General features: G+C 42.3%; 1 protein-coding gene across 1 annotated transcript in view; it reads right to left on the bottom strand.

The window, feature by feature from the left end:
• Positions 1 to 17,930, bottom strand: part of Iqub (IQ motif and ubiquitin domain containing) — a 74,193-nt gene that overhangs the window by 17,968 nt on the left and 38,295 nt on the right. Inside the window, exons 7-9 of the mRNA XM_041675378.1 lie at positions 15,399 to 15,574; positions 7,387 to 7,557; positions 501 to 677 (exon numbers count right to left, since the gene is read on the bottom strand). Of these exons, the coding sequence (XP_041531312.1) occupies positions 501 to 677; positions 7,387 to 7,557; positions 15,399 to 15,574 (524 nt within the window). The remainder of the gene's footprint in view (positions 1 to 500; positions 678 to 7,386; positions 7,558 to 15,398; positions 15,575 to 17,930) is intronic.

The following is a 17,930-nucleotide window of genomic DNA, read 5'->3' on the forward strand; positions in this document are numbered from 1 at the left end:
GAGGTAGAAAGGGCAGCTCTCTCTGAGGTCTCGTGTGTGTGTGTGTGTGTGTGTGTGTGTGTGTGTGTGTGTGTGTGAGAGAGAGAGAGAGAGAGAGAGAGACAGAGACACAGACAGAGACAGAGAGACAGACAGAGACAGAGACAGTGAGACAGAGAGAAATTCAGTTTCTGAAAGCGAACAGGAGTTGGTTGGAGCAAACCGAGCACAGCAGGGCAGATGGGATCAAAAACTGGGCCGTGAGAGATCACAGCATCTTCAATCCTGTGCAGCAACTGGAAAATCAATTTGATTCTTAGAAAAGAATTCAAGGCTGAAAATTCCTGTGCAGAAGAGGTTAATGGGAAAGTTTAGTTTATCGGCATCACTAAACCCAAAGGTCTCACCGAGTGGACGGTCTTAGTTAGATTTGTAATAAAGCATAGAAGTGAACCTAGAATGTCTTTCAAATAGCAGTGCAACACCGTGGGGTTTGAAAACGAGTGCAGGAAGAGGAGTACCTTCAGGTATCTTGCCACTTCAGGATTGAACAGGGGGGTTTTGATGTAGTGGAAAAAGAGCGTCGTAATTCTTTTTCTGAGTCCTTCAAGATTATGAGGCTTGACTCCTCTCATCATTAGGTCAACTTCTCTGTCAATCAGTTCTAGGATTTCTTGGGTCAGTTTACATTCATGTTCCTATACAAAACACAGAAGTGCTCAGTATAATTATTTAAATCACTATTTTTGAAATCACCACCTAAACAAACTGGAATCCACATTCCAAAACATTTTTAAAGGTGACGGGAGTAAAATTTGGTACAACCAACTGGGGACCGAATTAACATTAAATAATAGGTGGCTTGATAATGCAGAACTTATAATGCAGCGATTCTTTACGTAGGTGCTTTAGAGAAATGCATCTAAAAAGCTATTGTTCACAGTAGCCAAAGGTTAGAAATACCTAAATATTCATAAGCAAATTGAATATATAAATATATCATAGTTTACCAATATAATGGGCTTTATGGAAATGAGTGAACTATACGATAGCTGTAAATCTTAATGCTTAAACCTTATGAAGTCAGCAAAGTGAACTGGATACAAACTGCTTCTCTCAGTGTAATTTCACTAAAGGTAAAAAGTAAAAACACTGAACCAAATTATTTACGGACTAGACAGAGAAAGCAAAATCATTAAGAAAAATAAAGGAAAAGACACCCATGAAAGTGACTGTCCATTGGTGATTACTTCAAGGACACCAAAAAAAGTCTAAGATGAGGAAAGAAAGGGGTGCAGATGGGCACAGAGGGGTGCAGACGGGCACGGGGGTGCAGACAGGCACAGAGGGGTGCAGACGGGCACAGGGGGTACAGACGAGTACAGGGGGTGCAGACGGGCACAGGGGGTGCAGACGGGCACAGGGGGTACAGACCGGCACAGGGGGTGCAGACAGGCACAGAGGGGTGCAGACAGGTACAGGGGGTGCAGACAGGCACAGAGGGGTGCAGACGGGCACAGGAGGTGCAGACCGGCACAGAGGGGTGCAGACAGGTACAGGGGGTGCAGACGGGCACAGGGGGTGCAGACGGGCACAGGGGGTGCAGACCGGCACAGGGGGTGCAGACCGGCACAGGGGGTGCAGACGGGCACAGGGGGTGCAGACCGGCACAGGGGGTGCAGACAGGCACAGAGGGGTGCAGACAGGCACAGAGGGGTGCAGACGGGCACAGGGGTGCAGACGGGCACAGGGGTGCAGACAGGCACAGGGGGTACAGACCGGCACAGAGGGGTGCAGACGGGCACAGGGGGTGCAGACCGGCACAGAGGGTGCAGACGGGCACAGAGGGGTGCAGACAGGTACAGGGGGTGCAGACCGGCACAGAGGGGTGCAGACGGGCACAGGAGGTGCAGACCGGCACAGGGGGTGCAGACAGGCACAGAGGGGTGCAGACGGGCACAGGAGGTGCAGACCGGCACAGGAGGTGCAGACCGGCACAGGGGTGCAGACAGGCACAGGGGGTACAGACCGGCACAGAGGGGTGCAGACGGGCACAGGGGGTGCAGACGGGCACAGAGGGGTGCAGACGGGCACAGAGGGGTGCAGACGGGCACAGGGGGTGCAGACGGGCACAGAGGGGTGCAGACGGGCACAGAGGGGTGCAGACGGGCACAGGGGGTGCAGACAGGCACAGGAGGTGCAGACCGGCACAGGGGTGCAGACAGGTACAGGGGGTGCAGACGGGTACAGGGGGTGCAGACAGGCACAGAGGGGTGCAGACGGGTACAGGGGGTGCAGACAGGAACAGAGGGGTGCAGACAGGCACAGGGGGTGCAGACGGGTACAGGGGGTGCAGACAGGAACAGAGGGGTGCAGACAGGCACAGGGGGTGCAGACGGGTACAGGGGGTGCAGACGGGTACAGGGGGTGCAGACAGGCACAGAGAGAGGCAAAAGGGCAGAGAGGGACACAAAATACATAGCTTAGCAATTTTGCAATGCTCTGTTCAACGTGGCTAAATAATTTATTTATTTTCCACACACCTATTTTATCATTCAACATTTTTTGGTAAAGTACTGAAACTGAGTAGTTTGAACAGAAACTTCAGGTAAGAGTTAAGGGCTGAGGACTGTATTCATAAGCAGTGAAGCAGAGTTAAGTCCCTTCCACTATCTGGGGGAAAACGGATGGAACACTATCTGCGGGAGACAAAAGGTAAAGAGAGTGATTGTAGAACAATCTCTTTCATACTTATTCTAGATACTTGGCAATATTAATAAATTTAAAAGTCAAAAACAGTGGTGCCTCACCCTAAGAGCATTTTAGATGGGCCTTGGGGAAATCCGAATAGATTTTTGTTAATACTGTTTTCATGCCTAAGGATCTAATTCTGGGTCTCTAAAATGGTATCTAGACCTTATTTTTACATATAGTCACATATTCCCAATTAAGCTGTCTGTCTCTCTTTGTCTCTCTCTGTCTCTGTCTGTCTGTCTGTCTCACTCTCCCCTCTGTGTGTGTCTGTCTCTGTCTCCCTCCCTCCCTTCCCCATCTTTGTGTGTATCCCTGTCTGTTTGTTTCTCTCTCTCTCTTTCTCTGTCCCATTCCCTCACTCCCCTTCTCCTTCTGTGTGTGTGTGTGTGTGTGTGTGTGTGTGTGTGTGTGTGTGTGTGTCTATCTGTCTGTCTATTTGTCTCTGAAACTCTAGGTGATTCTAAAGTATACTCAGGTCTAAAATTCTTTGTTCTTTATATATTTAGTGTATAGTTGAGTGGACAAATATAACTATACATGTTTAAGTAGCTTATTTAAGGTTGTCTTAAGTCGATAGAGTCAGAATTAGTTATGTTTACACCTTTATCTTTCTTCAAAATATAGTTAAATAAATTTCATCCAAATAGTTTAGGTTAAATGAATTCAGACCAAGAGAATCCCTGGTCTCTTTGGTTGACTAGGGACTGGTTCTAATTATCAGGTAAAAGGATTTCCTACATGCACTCTCTTTTTTCCAACCTGGTCTTTACACGACCCTCTAGAAAGATCCTTATTTCTCGCCTCTCACCTTTACTTCTCTCTTGCTATCTAAGGGGGGTTCTGTCAAGGCTGTTTGCAGCACCAACATCTTTGCAAAGGTAGCGCAGAGAAAAGGCAGCATCACCTCTGCTCTCCAAACAGGCAGAGAACACAAAACCTGTGAGCCAATTACCTAATTTTTAGTGTCTGAAGATCATTGTGTGATGGGGTTCTGATTTTACTCAACAGAAGAGTTCTTTGTAGTTAAGGGGCAAAGAACCCAAATGGGGCATCTACAAGTTACGTTGTAAAATTCTCAAGCTTGTCATCAGCGGTTTGGTTGGGTCAAATATAGCCAGTATTTTTCCAGTTGCTATGTTTAGTGAAAACACTGGTTTTTATTGAAGTGTCTATATGTCCTTGCTTGAAACTGTGGGTCACATTAACGACAAAACTGACTGACCGTACAGTTAGTTATTCAATCGTTATTTGTGTCCAAACTTTAATTCATAAAGATGATCACTCATAAACAATTGATGTCACAATTAAGTCACAAAGGGGGAAGCTGCCAAGAACTTATCTTCAAGAACTCAAAACACAACTTAGAAACCAGGTATTGTAGCTAATTCTCTCATTTAATTTCCCATCAACTCCAATGATACATACCCAAGATTACTTTCATTCTGCGCCGTCAAATGCAAGAATCCTATTGGTCCTAGGGATACTGGGATGCCCCCTTTTAGGAATATGGGAAGCATACACCTTGCAGAAAATGGAGTGTGCTTCCCAGACCCTCACGTGTCAGGACTGGGACAGTGCTAGCTGTGGCATGCGGCAGATAAGAATTCTTCACTAATGCGCTCCACCCCTCCCCGTCGGATTGCCCACTTCTGAAACCTGGCTATCTTGGCTGAAGATTAACTACTATATTAGCCCAAACACCAGCCGTGCCCAAAGCCATGGTGTCAGGTGTCACCTCAGGAATATTCTAAATGAAATAATTCATCAATTAGGGAGGGAAAAGCCTGAGGATTTCCAGGTGAATCGGGAGTAAATGCAAATGAAAAGTAGATGGATTTCTGGCCTAGGTCGAGCTCAAAAAAGAGATACAGCAGGATCAGAGAAAGAGTCAAAGTTTGTTCATCTGTTCTGTGGTTATGTACTTGGAATGGAATATGCTGCAGTTAGCACGGCCTCCTTTACTCTTATTGCCTTGAGCTATGAGGTAGTGTAACCAGAAAGACCACGTGGAAGCCTCTGAAAGTATCCTGGGGGTGGGGGGCGGGGACTGTCTCGCTTGCTTCTTGGAGATATTTTACCTCCTGTGCCTTGAACTTTGGGCAATTCAAATTTAGAGGTCCTAATTCCTACATTAAAAAACTGCTTCCGGTAGAGGATACACTGCTCCTTTGAGCTCTGGGAGTTCTGAAGAGGACAGTGTCCACGTCCTTGTAGAGGGAACTGACTCCGATTTCCTAAAGACGTTGGAGGTGTTACAACCTGCTGGGCACAAGGAATCATGTGCTTGGCGCTCAGGTCTGGGCATCTCCTGGTAAACACCTGCATGGTTTTGAGAGAAGAGCGTATCGATCGTCCTGTTGTCCAGAGTTCTTAAACCCCACAGACTGCAAGGTTATCAGTGTTAATCCAGGGCGAGGAAACATTAAAATGAGTACCAGACGGACAACAGGAGAACCTGCTGTGGCCTTGATGCCTATAAGTACAACAGGCTATATACTTTGCTCATTAACCTCTCTACTATATTTTTATTCAGGAAAAAAAACTCTATCCACATCGTAAGAACTGATCGCCAAGCAAGGAATTCAAGCCGCAGCTGCCACCGTCCTGTAGCCGGACTGGAAGCTCTCACTCGCCCCCTCCTGGTGAGTCGTGGGAAGACAACCTCGACTCAGTCATTTGTGAGTGCTGCTTCCAGAGACTTAGTTTGCCAGGGCAAACTCGCACCCTTAATTCAGTGAGATAAGTGAACAGTCTTGCCCCTTGCTCTGACAGCGGGCAAATTTTCACAGCAGGCTCAGCTTCAAGGTGCTGGTGAGGCTGACGCGATTGCGCCGGCTCTTAGTGTCCCAATGATCGATCCGAGCTTTCCTCTTCTGAACACGAACATTATTCCTGTCTACTTTCTGTATGCCAGGGGAAATTCTGAATTCAAATCCTTCTCCGAGTCTATGTCTGAAGGAAACCTGACCCATGAGATCCACTATCTAATTTTTATTTAAAAGTAGAAAATTAATAATGTGGGGAGGGGGAAGCAAACATACTTACTTCATGGCTCAGTGGGTAAGGAATGCGAACATCTATCCAACTCAGATGGAGGAAGGAGAAAACCAATCCTAAAAATTAACCTGTAACCTCTGTGTGCACACTGTGACACACATGCGCAAACACATGCACACAATACAACAGATAAAATAAAATGTGTAGTGACTGGAGACAGCTTTTTATTGAAAACTGCCCAAAATGTAGACCATAATTGCTGCTTTTTCATTCCAGTTTTAAAATCACAGCTTGCCTGGCTTCTATTATTTTTTAAACCATACACCCAAGTGGCTATATAAAGGTGAATTTGCATTTGAATATGCAATGCTTAGATTTTATTATTATGTCATCAAATACATATATAATTTTTGCAAAGCTGCAAATCGGACCCACAACTTTGTGCACAGATTTTGCGTTTTTGTTAAGGATTAATTCATAAGCCATATCCATCCCCAAATTTACCAAAATAATTTAGCAGTTTATACAATTTCACATATGCAAGCATTTGTTAATAACTTTATAATTTCATAATGGAAAGAACTTGTTGATTCCAGTATCCTGCTGACCTTTTTATTGATGTTGACCTTGACTTGACGCCCAAGAGGCACATTCACTTTCACCGTGTGACAGGGGACACACCTTCACCGTGTGACAGTGGACACACCTTCACCGTGTGACAGTGGACACACCTTCACCGTGTGACAGGGGACACACCTTCACCGTGTGACAGTGGACACACCTTCACCGTGTGACAGTGGACACACCTTCACCGTGTGACAGTGGACACACCTTCACAGTGTGACAGTGGACACACCTTCACAGTGTGACAGTGGACACACCTTCACCGTGTGACAGGGGACACACCTTCACCGTGTGACAGTGGACACACCTTCACCGTGTGACAGTGGACACACCTTCACCGTGTGACAGGGGACACAACTTCACCGTGTGACAGGGGACACACCTTCACCGTGTGACAGTGGACACACCTTCACCGTGTGACAGTGGACACAACTTCACCGTGTGACAGTGGACACACCTTCACAGTGTGACAGTGGACACACCTTCACCGTGTGACAGTGGACACACCTTCACCGTGTGACAGTGGACACAACTTCACCGTGTGACAGTGGACACACCTTCACCGTGTGACAGTGGACACACCTTCACCGTGTGACAGTGGACACACCTTCACCGTGTGACAGTGGACACAACTTCACCGTGTGACAGGGGACACACCTTCACCGTGTGACAGTGGACACAACTTCACCGTGTGACAGTGGACACACCTTCACCGTGTGACAGTGGACACAACTTCACCGTGTGACAGTGGACACACCTTCACCGTGTGACAGTGGACACACCTTCACCGTGTGACAGTGGACACACCTTCACCGTGTGACAGTGGACACACCTTCACCGTGTGACAGTGGACACAACTTCACAGTGTGACAGTGGACACAACTTCACCATGTGACAGTGGACACACCTTCACCGTGTGACAGTGGACACAACTTCACCGTGTGACAGTGGACACAACTTCACAGTGTGACAGTGGACACACCTTCACAGTGTGACAGTGGACACACCTTCACCGTGTGACAGTGGACATACCTTCACTGTGTGCTTCAGTGTCAGGAGAATGTCCAGCCTCTCATCCTGAGAAAGGTCTTTCAATATGATACACTTGTAGATGCTTTGCAACTCTCTGGCTCTTATAGTGAACTGTGTGTCCATTTCAATGGTTTGGCCATCAGGTCTTCTCCAGGTCTTTGGAGCTGAACACTTGAAAAGAATATTATTGTTGCAATTACAGTTAATTGAAGACTGAAAATAAGAATTTTGTCCCATCCACTAGAAATCTGTCTTAAGTCATAACTAAAAGCATTACTAAAATCTAAGAAAGACGATTGAAGAATTTGTAGACCATGGAAAAGTAAAATATTTATCTTTTATAAACTGTAGCTTGAACTTAAGGTTTCTTATATGCTAAGTAAGGGCTCTAGGACTGAGGCCTAAACTTCCAGAGCTCTGGATTAAAACCTGGAACTCCAACTATGGGCTGGAGAGAGTGTGTGCTATCTTGTAGAGGACCTGTGCTGTGCTCTGTTCCCAGCACCGTGCCGGGGGGGGGGGGGGGGGGGAACAGATCAAGACAGTGCTGGACACCAATGAGCATATCATGTAAGCAAGTCTGAAAACTCCCTGGGGATGATGAATCCGAGTCTGGTGAATCCTGGAAAGATGGCCTCCTGGTTAGGCACACTTAGGGCTATTACAGAGATCCCAGGTACAAGTAAGGGCCCAGCACCCTCTCTCAATCAACGGTAATTCCAATTTTAGAGGATTCAAATCTTCTGACCTCTACAGGCTCCTGCTCACACATGGTGCACGTTAACACATTGAAAAATCAAATCTTTTAAAAACATTTAAAGTACCTCCTCAGCCCAGAGGCCACCTGTCAGTCTTAGAAAGACATTTGGGGAGGGTAGACATTTGTTCAGTCGGCAGAAGGGAAAACACATCTCCAAGATTGAGAGTTTGGAGCTGGTTTACATTACTTGGCACGATGAGTGGCTATGTCTATATTAGGAACTGTTCATTGACTCCACAGGGAGAACAGCATACAGTTAGCATGTGTAATTTTTATTATCTGTCTAGCTCTATGTTGACTATGTATTCATGTGTCTTGGTCAAGCACCTTACCAATTGAAGACAAAGTTCACTGAGCAGTTGTGGTGGTGATCCTCACTATTTGAAGATCTCCAGATGTCTCAGAAAGGGGCTGTGTGAGGTATGTCTTAGTATCTCACATAGAATAAGTCTGTAACAAGTTTAAAGTGCATAACAGAGCAGGATTCCACAGTGAAACAACTCTAAAGTGTATCTGTGTGTTCTACACCCTCAAATTCAACTAACCACAGATAAAGAAATACTTGAAAAGAATTGTACCCAGCTGAGCATGATGCCATCTTTCTACAATTCCAGCACTTGGGAGGTGGAGGCAGGAAGAACAAGAGTTCAAGACCAGCTTCTAAACAGAGAGTTGGAGACCAACCTCGGCTACATGAAAACTTACTAAAAACCTCAAAAACTGATCTATGCGGAACATATACAGACCTTTTTGTTTCTTGTCATTTCTCCCTACACAAGTCAGTACAACAAAACATTATTTACACCTTATTTACGTTAAATCAGAAGCTGGAAGTCATCTGGAACTGGGGGTGGAGCTCAGTGCTCAGCTGACAAGCATATAGTCTTAATTTCAGTCTCCAGTACTTAACAAAAAAAATCTGGAGATGATTTAAACTACTCAGGGATAGACATATATTATAAGCAAATGCAGTGTCCTTTCATACAAGACTGGAGCAACTGTGGATTTTGGTACCCACTGACTCTGGGAACCAATCTTTTGCACACATGAGGGTCACCTGTCTTAGCAGTACTATAACCACTACTAAGCAAGTGTTGCAAAAAATTCTCACTTTCTATTGACAGATATGACATAGAGCAGCCCATCTTAGGGTGCGTCCTGAACTGAGGGATGGGAGATCAGGTTCCCTTGCCCTAACATTTAACTAAGGATTCCAAAGCTACAAAATCAGAGACACAGCACGGGGTCTGAACTGTTTACTGAATGCAGAACCGGAGTGACTTCTAAGGATGCCCCAAAGGAGACTGATCTGTCTCCTCCTACTAAGGGTTTAAAAGCAGAGGATTCAGCTAGATATCCCTTGGGAGGCACTTGCTATTCGTAAAAGGCTGTTCTGTTTCTTTGCCTGATTATAGTCCTTCAGAAGCAAGCCTGCATTGATCACAATTGCTGGCTTTTTGGATAGTGGATGTTTTTGTAAGCTGACAAGTCATTGCTTTGAAGACCTTGTATCATGATGAATGACATAATTGTAACCATTTACATCTTAGTGTGGTTTAATCTCAATTTAAGTAGAGTTCTCTAAGTGTTGGAGCAAATCAGTGAAAATTCATAGTGATACTAGGTTGCATTTAGAATTGCAGTTTACAGTGAAGTTTTAATTCAATTTTAGTTCAATTAGTTCAACAGTATCAATTTACTTCCATTGTTTGCATGTTAGATTGGGAAATACAAAGTTACCCCTTATAATTATATTTGATATTTCTTCAAAACAACAGTATCCTTATAGCTATAGGCAAACTAAAAGTTGCTCAGAGCTAGTAACCTCCAGTAGAAACTTCAGATTCGTCCTTCAAGTTGTGATCTGGGGAGTGGCAAGCTGTGGCACTATAACTGGTTTATAATGTCACATTCGAAATGGAATCCTAGGTAACGTTAGTTAGACATCTGATGAGCTCCAAATGAGATGGCTGAAGAGCTACAAAAGTAAAATGGAGTAATAGCAAGATACTTTAATTGATGTCACGTAAAAACAACGCAATTTTACAACTGAGAGAGCCTTACGCTGAGTATGGTGCTCAATTATAATGCTTCTTCAAGCTCATTTTTAATGTTTTAAGGAATAATTACGCTAAATTTCATCTGTAATATCCTCAAGTCTAACTAATATCTTAATCTTCATATGCTAATTTCCTCAGCATGACTCTATAAAATATAATTTCCTTTCTACCATTAGGAAGGACAATATCTTTTACTTGGCAGGCTGGCAACTTATTTCATTTGTAATAATCCTTCTAACAACATGTTTCTGAAGTGTCTACTTTATATAAGCTATTGTATGTTGGCAGTTGCTACACCGTTTTATTCTACTTGCAAATGAGTGTTGATCACAATTACTGGCTTTTTATGGCTCTAATGAATACAAGATACTACAACAAGGTCTTGGGCTTTTGCAATATAAATCCAAATCCTCATCTTTTAACTCTGAAGTCAAGCCTTACACTTCCCAAGAAATGTTCTCAAGTACTACAGCTGGAAGCCATAGCATCACTTACATTCGAAATCCTTATACAGTTACACACACACACACACACACAGAGGATCTCTATTTCAGTAACTCATGGCAAAAGGAAATTGGAGCTCAATTGTTCAATAAATATTTTATGATTTTAAAATTTTCCAAAGAGGTTTTAAAAAAGTAAATTTCTCAGGTAATTCTGCATATTTCACAGGGTCCATGGTGGTCATTTATCCATTTAACAAATGCTTATTGTGTCTGCACTAGTTAGTGCACTGGGCACTGAGTAAATAAAATGTGTTCCTGATTCCAACAGCTTTCAGATCTCATGGGATATAAAGGTAAGAAAATAACTAATTAGAGAAAGAACGTGGTTGAGAGCTGCAGATAAACAGACAAGGATGGGCTGTCTGTAAAGCACTTAACTCCTAAGAAAATCATCCTACAAGGAAAGCAAAAGAATAAACAAGACTTTGCCAGATTAAAGAGAACCAAATGATATAATCAGATAATCCTATGTATGAAGTTCCAGTACCCAAGAGCTGGCACAAACAAGATAGATAGATAGATATAAATCTGTTCAGCAAAGCTGTTTTTATCTTTGCCTGTCCTTCTGCCAACACTGATAACTTCATCTTCAAGTACAGGCTTCTTTGATTTCAGGCCTTAAGATTATTTTTTTTACTCTGATGAGGGAAAATGTCAACTTCGCTTATTTCTCTTTCCTAGTTCCTTTTTTCTTTGAATGCTTTGGCTATAATAAGAAATGTACAACAATCATGTTCTTAAATTGCTTCAGAAATAGAAGCATAATAAATTCCACTTAGCTGCCAACAAACGAGACAGCAGAGGCTGGGGAACGGAGCAACAGAAGAACAGCAGGATGGAAGGGGAGGTGGGAAGACCACAAAGGCCTCCAGAGCAGCAGGCCTTCCCGTGAGGAGAGGAAACGGCTGCACTGGGAGAATAGCCCTTTTCTTCCTCCAGAATTAATTCTCAAGTCCCCAAGGGTACAAATTAGCATAAAGTTAAGCCCCCCAAAAGTCACTGGGTGGTGATCAACTTTTCTTTCATACAGCAAAGGAGTTCTATTCACCCACAGTGCCCCCCTGTTATATGCACAGCTCAAAGAGAGGTAGATGAATTTTTCTATCCTATTAGCCATAGGCCACCTGAGCATTTACATAGCATGGTTCACAAAAATTGCAGATATTTAGGTTTGTGACTGTGAGAAATGATGTATAAATCAAGGAAATAAATGGCCTCAACTCTAGAGAGAATCTCTTACAGAAATGCAGATGATCTTTTCACATAGTTTGGTAAAAACACACCCAAAACATTAAAGCTGGAAACCAACTGGTGCCCCTTTGTTTAGACGTCACAATGTGAATTCCCTGACTCAGTCAGTCTGTCAGGTCTTAGTGTCCGACAATCTGCAGAAGTTAATATTTGCTGTAGTAAATTACCCGTTAATTAATGCTTTTAAAATCTTCAGAGTGGGGGCTGGAGAGATGAGATGACTCTAAGAGCACTGGCCGTTCTACCAGTTCCCAGCAACCATGTGGTGGATCACCACTGGAACTGCAAGGTCAGGAGTTCAGACACTGCCACACAGACACATGGGCAGGCAACCACCGATGTACATTAAATTAAATTAAGTTTTTAAAATTCTTTCGAGTGAAATTTTTATTAAGAATGAGAACTATAAGGACCTTTAGTTCAATTTCTTGATTAGATCAATGAAATCATATCAGTCATTATTCAGAGAAATAGTATATTCAGAATAAGACAAACAATAAAATATTATTTTAATAAATCCCACAGTCATTGGACTAAATGGATTTAAACTGAAATCAAATATAAGTGTTTATCCTCTAAAGTTATTTGTAAATCATAAGAAAGTAAAATTTTGCTTTAAATATCTACCTTATACTGCTTTTGATGATAAATATTGCATTGTAACTCTGTTTGCTTGTTACTTTTAATGTCTAAAATAACTGTGACCTTGACTGGCTTCCAGAGTAACTATTAACTGTTCTATCAGCAATCAAAGTGTTGATATTAAGTTGCTTCAGCAATTATGAAATGAATACTGACTCCTCCTCAGTGTTAGAGATAACAACAGGCATGAGATTATAGGGAGTGGACAGACATGGAGAAGAAGAACTATTTCCACGAAAGTCTGCATCATTTTACCTTCTTTTCTAGACATTTGGCATTTGGTACAGCTTCACATACAAAAGCATACCTTAGATGATATTGGATTACAGCAGTCGTCAGCTTGACTGGTTCTGGTCACAAAGCCAGTTGTTTCTCTGCTTTTCTCTGCCCTTAGAACTTTTCACACACACACACACGCACACATGCTTTGATTTAATGTTTTATTTACTTAATAATAAGGTCAAATAATCAATACCCTTACTGCCTTCCAGCTGTCTCTTGAGTCTAATTTCCAGGGCAACATTCAAAATCCAACTCCACCTCCTCGGCATCCCCACCAAACCCCTGTCACAGAGCAGATCTTATTATGTTCAGAGTCCTTCAAGACTTTGGATTCCACCCTTTACAAAATATTTAGAAATCAAAACCAGATCTGCTCCATAGAAATATTTAGAACAATATTTCTCCAGTTTACCTTTATTTAGATGAGATTCATATAAAAAATCTTTGTTGAAGACTGCTTATAGTTCATGAGAAAGGATGACAATAACTCTAGAATCAGTTTCAGATTTGTGCTTTCACACACACACACACACACACACACACACACACACATATAATTTCAAAACCTTCTTAGAGTCAATCCTAGAAATGGGGCTCAAAGCTATGGTAGCAAGGTGTTTAATACATAAACAAGAAGATGCATTGCATAAGAGTTTGAGGCAGAATTTAGCAGAATTACCTTACAAGACATAGAAAGACGTCAGAATAGCACAAAGGGAAAGCCCTGAAGAAGACAAGTTTCAAATAAGAATGCAGTAGTGCTACCTGCCTTTCTTGCCATTGGTACCCAAAAGCCTCCATTTCTCGCAAACACTCAGGCTACACCAGGTCCTTGCCAACAACTCTAGTAAAGATTAAAGGGTGTGTGAAACCACAGTTCCTAGTCAGAAAGTGGGTTCGAGAGAAAGCAACTTGTTCAACCAGTGAATTTAGTTTGAAATATGGTTGTGAGAAATAAAGTCCTGGTCATTGTTCTATTGTTGTGAAGAGACCCCATGACCAGGCAACTCTTAGAAAGGCAAGCATTTAACTGTGGGCTTGCTTACAGTGTCAGCCATTTAGTCTAGCATTATCATAGCAGGCATGGAAGGCAGGATGTTGGAAAAGTAGCTGAGCACTCCCTTCTGATCATCAGGCAGAGAAGCACAGAGACTGGGCCGTGCATGATCATTTTGAGAGCTCAGTTCCCCACTCCCCTCCCCTGTGACACACGTTCTCCAACAAGCCCGCCCTTTATATTCCTTCTAATCTCAAAGAGTTCTAGTCCCTGGTGACTAAGCATTCAAATACATGAGTTTATACAGCCCATTCTTATCCAAACCACCACAAATAAGGATATTACAGTTTTCCGCAACTGCCTTTCCTAGAATGAAGATATTTGAGAATTTTAACAGTAGTGCTGTCTATATGACTTGTTCCTTATTTGGAATATGAAATTCAGGTCATTATTTTCTGCTCATATTTTCCTGTTTAATCCCCACTGTCTTCTGCCTTTGGAGATCCCGACAGTATTACTCAGGGTGATACGATAATCCTGTGTCCCACCATCCCACTGTCCTTTGCCTCCCTCATCTCCATCTGAGTCCTGTCTGTAGAGTTCCTCTAACCTGTCTCTGTATGTGTGTCAACCACTCACTCGCTCCAAATCAGATCTCCAAAGGCAGAAGACAGTGGGGGAATGGGACAATTGGACACATTGTTTAGAAGTTCCTAAGGGTCTGGTCTGGAACCATAACTAAAATTAAAGCCATCGATAATCTGAAGTCAAGGAGAAGGGTGCACAAATGAGCCGACAAGAGGGCATTTAAAGTAATAAAAAATGGGATTATTTTAGGGGAAAAAAAGTTATCAAATAACAAGAAGCACAGAAGTAGAATCACGACAAACAAGTAACTTAGAAAAATGTATCCCTTTCTTCTTCTGTATGGATGGATTGGCTTTTAATTGTCTGGAAAGGTCAGGTTTATAAAACGAAATTTGTTACTATGGAAACGGGCTTTCAACATCAAACAGGCAGTTTGACCACAAAAAGGTAATTACTTTAGTTTTCCCCTTAATTGCGTGATTTCTTGCTTTTCAATAAGTGTGTATCCTGTTGATGAGAAATGTCCAGTCAACGAAGGCTATGGTGAGCCAAGCATGAACACAGGTCTCCAAGTAACTTCCCAAGTTGGTGACCACTGGGTACCCAGATCCAGACATTCTGGGACTTGACTACTTGGCATACTATCAGAGGGTGAAACTCTCCCAATTCAAAAAACCACCCCCTTTTCTCTTATGAGCAGATCCCCTCAGTCAGGCACATAGGAATCTCATGTCATATTCTCTGTCAATCTCTTTGAAAATACAGTTCGAGTACCAACACTGTTAAAAGAGTAAATATATAGGATTTAAAGAAATATCAAAAGGTTAAAACTTTGTGGCAGTTCTGACAGTTTCCGTCTCTCCTTTAGATCACAATTTTGCCCTGGTCAACTTGGGACACCATCAGGCTTAAATGACTCCACTTACCTTATCCAGAAAACTCTGTATGGCTGCCCCCTGGCTCTCCATGTGGGCGATACTTCTGTGTCTCCCGATGGAAGCAATGATCTGTGTTTCCTTCTCCAGGAGTTCGCACAGGGCAGCTTTCCTCTCTGCTTGAGTTAAATATTGGTCAATTTGTGCAGCTTCCTCTTGCCGCCAAACTAGAGGAATGGCAAGATGAAATAGGAAATAACATAAGGGAAGGTTCCTGGGTTGTCAAAATCAACACAACTTTTTTAGAAATATATGTTTTTATTTTAGTTATATTAATGTAACTAATTATATTATTATTAATTTTTAATAATGGCTGTGGGGGGGTGTGAACGTGAGTAGGATGATCTTGGAAGTCAGAGGTGTCAGACCGCTCTGGAGCTGGAGCTGCAGGTGATTGTGAGCCACTTGGTGTGACTGCTGGAGATCACACTCAGGGCCCAGCTCTCCAACACTCAAGATAAAATCATTTTGTAACACTCTTAGCTCAGTGTTCTTAACAGTTCTGGGTCCTCAACAACCAATCCTCTTTCATTTACTTTTTCAGTTTCTACAGGTCTGGAGACTTTCTTTGATTTCCTCTGTCCTTCACCCTTTTCTCCTTTACTTCTTACTCCATCTTAGGGTCTGCTTCCCCGAGGACCCAAGATGTGGTTTAGACACAACAGTTTACATTAGTTATCACCTCCAATCAATCACTTGCTGTTTCTGACAGAACCCTAAGCCACATCATATTAATTGTAGATTAACTGCATTTCGTTATAATAATCCTTAAAGTGTTTTAAAACCCTGGTCAGTATAAATAAAGATGATACTACATAAATATATTCCAAGACCATATAATAAAACTTCAAAGAGAAATAATTTAGTAAACCCGTTATATCTAAATATAGACCTACATCATCACATATGAATTTCTATATGATGTGTCAAACTTAATTCAAAGCTTCTAGACTCAGATATTGTTTTTAATAAAGGTTCTATTCAAATTCTTATGCAAACTAAGTTTGGTGAAGAAAATTCTTTTTCACTTCACACTTCAAAACTGTCAAGCTTATTGTGACAGGAGCATCAGATAGGACATGGCCTTAGAAATTAAATTGCTCGATCCTACATTCGATCACACATCCTCCTCTCAGTGGCTTGGACAGGAATAATTTGACTGCCACAGAACCAATTTCTTGAGCTACATGCCATCCCTCTGGGCAGCTGAAGGTAGCGCCTCGTGTCTCTCTTACATTTTCCCTTCTCAAGACATAAACACTTCCATTTTTAAATTGTACATTATATGACATAATTTCCTCTCACATCCAGATCGACCTTTGTCTGTCTCCTAACATACCGCTCAAAATATGCTGTCAAATTCTGTCAAAACAGAGGCTTAGGCACAACCTGCCACACACTCTCCTGACCGAGGTGACAAAAATATGAAGGACGGAGAAGGAGAAAGACGGAAAGCAGCAACAGAAATAAGAAAAGCATGTGATATGCCTATAGCATGCAGAATTCTCAGGAAGTGTAATGAAGATTTGGGAAAATAAATTAAACATGAATCCTCCCCAAAATATGCAAACACTGTTTCTAAACTACTACAGTACCTATCATCTAGAAAGTGGGTCTCATAGGCAAAGGTGGTAAATCTCAATTTTCTTGACTGGGAATTAGAGAAGGATGGACGTTGAAGCCAGCTGATAGCTACCATGCCTTGACAAAGTCTGACGTGTCTAACATTTTAAACCACAGCTGAAAACAGTGGCAACTATGTTGGTTTGTACAGAAAAGGAATTTTTAAAACAAAGTATAAAGAAAGAGGAATAAAGCAATGGGTAGTAGTAAAATATGAGGTGATTATATTTACATATTAATGTGAAATTATATTACATATTGATAATTTACATACTAATCTGTTGCAGTTTAAAAAGAATAACTGAAGATTTCTTTTATTTATTTATTTATTTATTTTCTTTATTTTTTTTTCTTTCTTTTTTTTGAAACAGGGGTTCTCTGTGTAGCTCTGACTGTCCTGAAACTCACTCTGCAGACCAGGCTGGCTTCAAACTCACAGAGATCCATTTGCCTCTGCCTCCCTGATGCTGAGAATAAAGGCGTGTGCCACCACTGCTCAGCAACTTTGAAGATTTCTAATAGTTATCTTTATTTATGAGTGTGTGTGTGTGTGTGTGTGCGTGTGTGTGTGTGTTGTGTGTGTATGCCATGCGTGTCCACAACAGCCAGAAGAGGGCGAAAGATCCCCTAGAGCTGGAGTTACAGATGGGTCAACTGACAGAGATGAGAGCCAAATGTGAGTCCTCTGGAAAAGCAGCAAGGACCCTTCGTCACTGAGCCATGTTTCAAACACCCAAAATAGAGGAACTTTATATGATTGCAATGTCATGATATTCTCAAGAGGCATGTGAAACAAAGTAACACCAAAATGGCCATGGAAAGTTGGCCGAGATAAGCAAAATGAAAGCAGAATCTGTGTCATTCCTGTAAGAAACAGGATGGGAGAACTCAAACCCAGAA

Source organism: Microtus oregoni, unplaced genomic scaffold, assembly GCF_018167655.1.
Source record: "Microtus oregoni isolate MIOR12 unplaced genomic scaffold, Mior012 000026F_ref0000081, whole genome shotgun sequence".
Classification (NCBI taxonomy): domain Eukaryota; kingdom Metazoa; phylum Chordata; class Mammalia; order Rodentia; family Cricetidae; genus Microtus; species Microtus oregoni.